At 34.3% G+C, this 8796-nt stretch overlaps 2 protein-coding genes across 3 annotated transcripts; one reads left to right on the top strand and one right to left on the bottom strand.

Annotated features, from left to right (window-relative positions):
* The first annotated feature begins 3052 nt into the window (after window positions 1–3052).
* Window positions 3053–6092, top strand: LOC127085943 (uncharacterized). Of its 2 annotated transcripts, none has more exons than XM_051026527.1 (9): window positions 3053–3262; window positions 3366–3509; window positions 4638–4671; window positions 4868–4919; window positions 5038–5133; window positions 5403–5456; window positions 5534–5599; window positions 5702–5780; window positions 5859–6092. In XM_051026527.1, the coding sequence occupies exons 1-9, from the start codon at window positions 3206–3208 to the stop codon at window positions 5934–5936; spliced, it is 660 nt and encodes a 219-aa protein (XP_050882484.1). In that variant the 5' UTR covers window positions 3053–3205; the 3' UTR covers window positions 5937–6092. The 2 variants fall into 2 exon arrangements, with proteins under 2 accessions (XP_050882484.1, XP_050882485.1); XM_051026528.1 differs by having other exon boundaries at window positions 3124–3262; window positions 4874–4919.
* A 76-nt stretch (window positions 6093–6168) lies between these two features.
* On the bottom strand, window positions 6169–8343 carry LOC127085942 (BTB/POZ domain-containing protein At3g05675). Its single transcript, XM_051026525.1, has 2 exons — window positions 8142–8343; window positions 6169–7470 (listed from the first exon to the last, which is right to left on the bottom strand). Exon 2 carries the CDS (start codon window positions 7287–7289, stop codon window positions 6423–6425), a length of 867 nt encoding a protein of 288 aa, XP_050882482.1. The 5' UTR covers window positions 7290–7470; window positions 8142–8343; the 3' UTR covers window positions 6169–6422.
* Between the last annotated feature and the right edge of the window lie 453 nt (window positions 8344–8796).

The raw sequence follows: 8796 nt of genomic DNA, 5'->3' as shown, positions 1-8796 counted from the left end.
GAATGACGTGCTCAGAATCAATTGCTATGGCCTTTGTTGCTCAAAATTCGATTTCACCATTGATGGAGCTTGCAATGACAGCCACGATTCGATGCTCTTCTTCCTCCAATCTCCAAAAACAGTTTGAGATGATGATGAATGGAGTTCGATGCAAAAAGAATTTTCAATATTGATCAAGAATTGATGATGAATTTTGGAATTGAAGCTTTGGTGTTCTTGATGAAATTGAGAGAATTGGAATGGTTTCAGATCCAATCTTGGGATGAATGAATTTCTGTTATGATTATTAGGTGATTAAGATTATATATGTTGCACTAATCATCAATTAATCATGCCATTAGCCAAATTGGAATTGTTAATGAAAATGGTAAATTCAAGTGAGGGTAAAAATGGAATTTCCAAGGCCACCTCATTGCCACCTGTTTTGACAGCTCATACACCTTCCAAATGTCATGTGTGAGCTGTTGAAACTTGTCTCATGCTCATTGGTTGTGTAATTCTCAAATTCACCTTGTGTTTGCATTTTGTCCATTTTACAACTTCCATTTTTCAAGCCAATTCTCAAATTACAAGGCCTATGCATGAAGTGATGATTCCAACAAATTTTAAATGCCATTCATGAGGTGTAGCAAAAATCCCCACTCAAAAATTCCAATTATTTTGAAAGTTGGACAATTTTGCCCTTGGTCCAATTTAACTGTCCAGTTGAAAATTGACCTTTTGCATTGACCACTTTTGGAAAAATCCAATTATGCACCATGAAAGTACATGTCAAATGGAGTTTGTGCGTATAAAGAACTTGCAATTTGGACAAACCATGTGGAAGTTATGGCCTCCTGATTATGGGTCATTTCTGAATTTCACTGAGCCATAACTTGACAACCATACATTGGATCTTCAAGTTCTTGGACATGTTGGAAAGGTGAGAACAAGATCTACAACTTTCATGTTGAACAATTTTTCATTTGAAGCTTCCTTGGACACGTGGCTTTGAGGTCCAAAACTTTCCATTTTTGGAAACTTCAATTACAAGTCACTTTCTATTTTTGGCAGTTTTTGTCCTGACTTGATTTTCTTCATTCTTAAGCTTTGAGATGTCATTTAACACTTGTTCCAACATGAATGAAGTATATCCAACTCATTCCCACCTCCAAACTCATCAGATCATGTACAGTTGACCACAGTTGACTTTTCAACTGACAGATGAATTTTGCCAAGCATAGATCAATCTGAGCTTCAATCTTCAACTGAAATGGCTCAAGGGTGACACCCTAGCCTCAATAAGCACAAAATAACCAAAGAATGAACCCCATAACCTTCATAAACCTCATCTCCTGATTATGCCCTGATTGGCCCAATGCAACTGATTAGGGTTAACCAGTGGTCAAAACCCTAATCTCAAGGAATCTTCTTCAATCTTCTGATGACATCCAACCATGATGATGATGATGTATCATTGCAATCAAGATGAAGACCAATATCCTTGGAGAATCATGAAACCCTAATTCACTGCCCAATCCTCAGATGGCCAATGATCAGTCAATAAACCTTAGGCTTGCACTCTGATTTCCTCATCTTCTGATCAAGACTTGGGAGAATGGCTTGCACAATGTAACCACATGATATGCAATATGCAATGCCTAATGCCCTAAAAAATGATATGCAATAGATGTTAAGCTAGTCCCAAGAGAGGAGGGCAAATTTTGAGGTGTTACAGATATGTACCTATACGATCCACACCAAGTCACTTACACACAATAAGGTTCAACATCTAACCCCCCACAAAATTACCAGACCGATTACTCACAACCCCCTATCCAACAAAATTATCGCCCCACAAACAGACAAACATACGACCTTAACATGCCAAACACTCAACCACAATACCAAGAGCATACCCCGTACCACCGTCCACAAGATGATCACCATCAAGACACCCAACATCGATACGCCCCCAACACATCACCCTACCATAGCCGTCATAGCCAAAACACACAACGATCATTTAACACCAATCATTCCTCCTACTATAGTCAAGAAGCCCAAACATCACAAAACCAAAACATGCAACAACCAGATGGCTACCATAACAACCATTTCAACCTTTCCTCGATGCATCATTCACACCAAAGTCGCCATTCAATCGTCCATATCGCACTCCAATAACTCAAACACACCCCAACTACTCTGACATGGGTCACGACTCAACTATGGCGGTAACACTTCATTGCATACACAAGACTTCGTGGATTTGTCTAAATATCTTAGGGAATCTGCTGCAAGTGGTGATGATGTTCCTGGATCCTCAAATCCTTAAACACTTGTGATGAATCATCAACGTGGGTTAGGACCACGCGTTCGGGTAGCTACGTGATGTGGAACTAGAGGTCGGTTGGGTCATCCCGATCAACGACATTAGTATTTTTAGTTTTCGTATGTAAACGCAATTTAATATCAATATTAATATTTTCAATTTCGACTTTTATATAAAATATCAATTATTTTCAAAAGAAAAATAAAACAACACACACTGATGTCAATCCAATTGGCGCAACCTCTTAAAACTTACACATATACCCAATTGAAATGGCAGCACTAGGTGCAAAAACCAATCCAATTGGCGATTCCTCTTTAAACTATAGAGCAGTCGCCAATTGACCTGACACTAGTGCTTCAAAGTGAGCTATTTTGGAAAGTTATATGAAATGTAGGTTATTTTGGATTTTTGTTTTAAAAAATTGGGTTATTTGAATAAAAAATTAAATATTTAACTTATTTATTAAAACAATAATTTAAAATTTAATTATTCTTAAATAAATTAAAATAATATATTTGCGAGTATTTAAACATTCTAAAGAAGTTATATAAAAATTATAAAAAAAATATAAAATTAATAATATTACTCTATAAATAAAACATAAAATTGGATAATAATGGAATAAAAAGAAAAATGTCATCAATCAAGGAGGATGCATAGAAACAATCTTACTTCTCAATTTTAAACTCTTTAGATTCATAATTAGATTTAGTTTTTATTTTTGAAAGTAGTTTATTAGTCTCTTATCTTTTGTTTGATTTAATTGAATTTATAAAAAAAAATTGAATTTTAAATATAATTTTCTTAATAATAAAAACACATTTTTTATGATCATATAAAAAATATTAAAAAGTAAATTAGGTTTATGAAATCTCTATCTTCTCATCAATGTCTCTTTGTGCTAAAATTGCACCCCACTTCAATTCCACACCCCTCTCTCATCAGGTATTCCCATTCATCTTTTTCTTCGTCAATTTCCACTCTTTTCTTTCATTCCATCACAAATTTACGACATTTTTCATCTTTTGCTATCCGGGTATGTCTCAAGTTTCTGTTAGAACGCTTCAATTGCTTCTCCCAAAGAAAATGTGGATCCTTTTTCATGCACAATCACTTGCCTGAGCTCAACAATAATCCCCATTTTTCTCTCACCTTCCATACAAGGCTTTCCTCAACTAACACCAATGGCAATGTAAGAAGTAATAATAAAAAATATTTTTTCTTGAATTATCTCTGTTGATTTTTGTTTTTTGTTTTGTTTTTAGGGTTACATGTTTTTAGCCCTTTTGTTTTATAGTCTTTGTAATCACTTTAAATTATAGGTTTAATTATTATCTTAGTTCTTTTAACTATTTTATATGGAGTTGGGTTCCAGTTGTTACTGTTATACCAACATCCTGTGACTTAGTTTTTAAGCTAGTTTGAATTAAGTGCTTAATTGAGTTGTTGTCGTGTAAAGACTTTCGCGATTTCGATCCGTACAAGTGTTGTAACAGTGATTATTGTGGTCGTCGAGGTGTGAATATTGGTATCACGGTATCATTGGCACCTTCCGATACCATTTTGTCGTGGCCGTGGCCATTTTCGACAGTTTTTTGAAACCTTGATTGGGCCAACAGCACAAGGGTTTTACATACTAGAAAAGTTTGCTTTAGCACATTCAAGCTCAAGTTTTCTAGGCTTAGGCCTTGTTTGAATAAACAACTTAATTAATCGCTTATAGCATAAGTTATAAGCGCTTATCATATAGTGCTTATGTATAAGTTATTTGTTCAACAAAAAATAAATAAAGTTAAACTGTTTAAGCTATAAGTTGTATTCATAAGCTATTATGGAAATCTTATGGAAATAAGCTGAAAAACAACTCATGGATATGTTATAAGCTATTTCTACAAGCTTTTCCAAACAGCCTCACAAATTCTTATGTCAAGCTCAAATAAAAACCAAACCAAACAAGTTCATACTTTGGAAACTGGTTGTGGAGTTAAATCTTAGCTTTGAAAGCAATCACAGAATTATTTGTTTCTACTTGAGATATAGAGAGTTATTATGAAAGTTAAATAGCTTATTTATGCTTCTAACTATTGACTTATTCTAATGTTGAAGTAGACACTAGACAGGTTGATGAATGACAATATTTTAGCAGTAAACAAAGAATTGTTTAGTGAACAAGTTAAACAACTTATTTCTAATCCTTAAGAGAGGTTTAGCACAATACATAGTTTAGCTTAATGTGTGATAGAGAATTATTGCGTTGTCTAATTCATTCATGTTTTTACTAATTGAATTATAGTCTTATTTCTCTTTGGTGTAAGGTCAGACGAACGAGCTATCAGACTTGAGTAACCATGAAGGTATGTGATTAGATTTTCATTTAGGTTGAACGTACATAGAAAGTGAAGTGTTGAATTATACTGACATGGAAAATAACAATTGCGAAGTTCATAATATCGATTTATATTTATGGATGTTTGTATTGATCCGTGGTGTTGTCTAGCTTTTATGTTGAAGTTTTAAGTATCATACTTGACGATTGCAAGATATGTTTAGGTTCAGAAGAAAGCAAAGAGAGTAAGAAAGGAGAGTCGCTATCAATCAACGAGTATGCACAACTTGCACTATGGAATATTTCCGTTATTTTCTAACGACTAAAATAATTGTTTTATTCGATGACGATGTTTGTAAATTTATGCATTTCTATTATTTGTTTAACTTGTCAGGATCATGAAGAAACTGAAGAGATATGGAGTTTCCGGAATCCTATCCTATGGACTTTTAAACACGGCATACTATCTCACAACATTTCTTTTCGTGTGGTATGTCAACATTTTTGCTTCTTAGCAATCTGGTTTTCTTTTTCCTTTTCCTTTTCGGTTTCTTGGAGTGCAAGTTTATAAAGAAATCGTATTATTCGTATCAAGAAACTTCCTATTTTTCCATGCTTTCATTCAAATTCTGCGCTATAGCACCATTATTCGATGACATTTTATACTAAACAATGTATCGCGGAACAATAACAATACGCTCAAATGCCGCTACGGTATAATGCTATAGCGCTTCTATTTAACAACATTGTGTTTGTTAGGTTTTACATTGCTCCAGCACCTGGAAAGATGGGTTATCGTCCAGCTGTAGAAAGGTAAGAACATAAGTCCTTTTAGTTTTATCGCTTATGGCTTGTTGATACGATGTTAAAAAAACTTCACGGTGACGTAGATTTCTCAAACTGATGGCGATGGTTTGGGCCGGAAGTCAAGTCACTAAGCTTCTAAGAGCCACCGGGTGAGCTTCTTAAACCCGTTTACATTGTTAAATGTCCAATGCGCTTAGATTTTGTTGTGACCGAAGCCTAAAATTTTGAACAATTATGCATCGATTATGCAGAGCATTGGCAGTAGCGCCTTTTGTTGACAGAGGATTGACCTGGTTTACTGATAAGTTTAAGTTTCAATCACAAGGGAAGGTAACTTAAAATAGCTTTTTTTCGGGTTGATTTTTTTACATTTTTTTCTTCTGAATCGCTTAATTTGACAATTTCCAGGCTTTCGCAGCAATAGTTGGATTCTGTTTCGGATTGGCCCTCATTGTGTTTTTGGTCATCACACTACTTTGGGCCTGAATGGAATTTTTATCATCATCAATGGAAATGTATAAACTTTTATTATCCCTTAATTGTTTTTCTCTGTAAAACATGTTCTTGAGTTTTGAGGATTCGATCAACTCGATTCTCATTCATCTTCATTCAAATTATTATTGTTATTTCGGTTATTGTTTTGATCGATGTTTCTTCAACTTAAAAGATTAGTCATATTAATGTTTTTGAATCATCATAAGACGCATTTCAAAACAACTTCAACCAACACTATAGGAGTTCTTCTCAGAAATGCATAGTGAAAGTATACAAACAAAATGTCAGCAAATCCTAACTCATCTGACAAAAGTAGATATCATCTGTTTGGACGCCAACACCAGAGTTTGAATCCTGAATCTCACGATTGTGTATACGTGTTTTTAATGACTACAAAAAAAAAAAATGGTATACATTTTTCCACTCATCTCTGGTTTTTATAAAAAAGGACAAAGTTTTAGGAGTTAAGAGACAAATTCAACTGCTGACAGCGGTGTCGGTTTTTTCATGCAAACCTTCGACTAATCTCCTCTTGGCAGACTTGCTTCTATAAGACCAAACCTCAAAAGCTTCACTCAAGTCAGGATATCCAACTTCCCTACTTCCTATCCAGTCGGACAGAATCTCCGCTTGATCGTTCGAAGGCAACGTCAATACCAACGACACAATCGCTCCCTCAATAGCCTGACACAGATCTTCATCCATTACGTAACGGAAACTAGTCTCTGCAACGGCTTTCGAGTCAAGCAACGGCTTCATTTTCTGAATGTACGGAAACCATGTTTTTAGCAATTGTACCCGACTCGAAGCTGGAACGATCACACTTCCATAACTAACTGCTTCCAAAACCTTGCATGTTAGTTCTATCAGTTTTACTTTCAAACCCCACATGACATGATCAAACTTTCCGTCTTCAATGATCGCCAAAATTTTACTCGAAATCGCGATCCAATTAGAAACAAAAGATTTCATCAAATCCATCTTTGGTAGTACATTACACATCCATTCAAGATCAGATACTTTCCTCATTATCGTGCTATCCGCCGCAGTTTCAAACTCGAGAGAAGGATACAACAGCAATGACGACAAGTCTGTTTCAAACGAATGAATGATATTGTAAACACCGATTCTTACTACAGATTTTACTTCATCGTCAGCCATAACGACTGTAATATCTTCGTCTTCTCCTAGCATGTAATCGACTTGCTCTTGAGCGGAGATTCTTAGCTCGTCGCCAAATGGGAAACATGGTTCCTCAATAGACATAGCGAAGCGAACAGCTGAAACAAATATATCTTTCGTACCGATAAAATTAACAGGTTTGCTGCTCGATGTTCTTGACATCACAATTCAACGCGATTTCAATCCTACGTATAAATTTCAAATCTCTCCGAGAAGCTAGCTTTCATTTGAAAGGGAAAGAGGTGCAGAAATAGCAGCAACATTCAAATCGTCGAGCCCAAAGATGACGGTAAGTTTTGGCTAGTAGTCTCGTCTCATGGCCGAGTTTGAAAAGGTTTGATAACTGCAAAGAAAATTGAAACGGTTCGGTTTCAGTATCAGAATTTGAAATAAACGCTATTTACCCGTATCGTGATACGCTATTTAGTACAAAGTGTTTTTAAATAGATACTATCAGGATCTACGAAATACAAACACAAACACAGATTCCAGACATGACACAGACATTGAGACACGACATCGAGATTGGTGTCAGACACTGACACATGTCGTTCAGAGGTGTCGGTGTTACAGAAATTGGGGCGCTATAGTGTTGTACCCTAGCGGAATTTGAACAAACCGCAATTTTCCGAATTCTCAGATTGACAGGAAAAAAACAGGCATAAGTTCCAGCAACAGTGTATAAACATAACACATCACACCAGAATTTTTCCAAACACAAAAATGAACAGATCCAGCTCATACTAAAGAACAATCTTAAAACCCTATTATTCAAGTAAAACAAAAAAACTTCAAGGAAGAATAATCTATAAATCATGAAAAAAATTTCAAAACAATGCTTATTACATGAGATTGAAGGATCTAGAAAGCATAAATACAAAAAAAAAATTATAATAACTCAAATAAAAAACTCTACTTTCATAACTTAAACCTAAAAGGGTGTTTAAATAAGTAGGTGAAAAGTGAAAAATTGACTTAAAAATTCTTGTAAATGAATATGAAAAGAATTATTACCATCCAATCTGAGGAACAGAGAAAAGATTATGTTGTTGCTGTCTGTTCACTTCACAAGCTTTGTGTTTCAGGTCAAAGAGAGAAAGCCTTATACAACGTTGTTTCGTTTACTCACAAACTTTAAGGTTTTTTTTGTTGGTTTGGATAACAAAAAGAAAGTGAAAGGAAAGTGGAAAAAATTGAAAGAAAATGAGATAATATTTAATTGTTTGATAGAGTTAGAAATAAAAATGAATAAACATTTATTTGTTAAGTGACAATAGTATCTGTATGTTTAAAAAATTGAATAAAATTAAATAAAAATATAAAATATAAAATATATTCTCATAATAAAAGTATGAGTATATTTTATTAATCAATTACATATCACAAAATAAATTATCGGTGATCAAGTCTTTTAACTTAATTTAATATTTCACTTTAATTTTTTAACTAAAAAAAGTTATAAATTAGTCATTTAACTTTCGCTTCCGGTATTTTATTTGGTCTCTTCCGTCAATTTATGATAAAAGTTATAAGTTTTAGTAATGTGGCGTGATAGCAAGGTCATTGATACAAACCTACCTGAGTCAGTTATGTAGTTAAAAATTGATACACTGTTTAAATTATAGAGGTTTTGTTCCGTGGATCAGTTTTTAACAACATATTCAGATTT

Source organism: Lathyrus oleraceus, chromosome 5, assembly GCF_024323335.1.
Source record: "Lathyrus oleraceus cultivar Zhongwan6 chromosome 5, CAAS_Psat_ZW6_1.0, whole genome shotgun sequence".
Lineage (NCBI taxonomy): Eukaryota > Viridiplantae > Streptophyta > Magnoliopsida > Fabales > Fabaceae > Lathyrus > Lathyrus oleraceus.
This window is presented reverse-complemented; position numbering and strand designations above follow the sequence as displayed.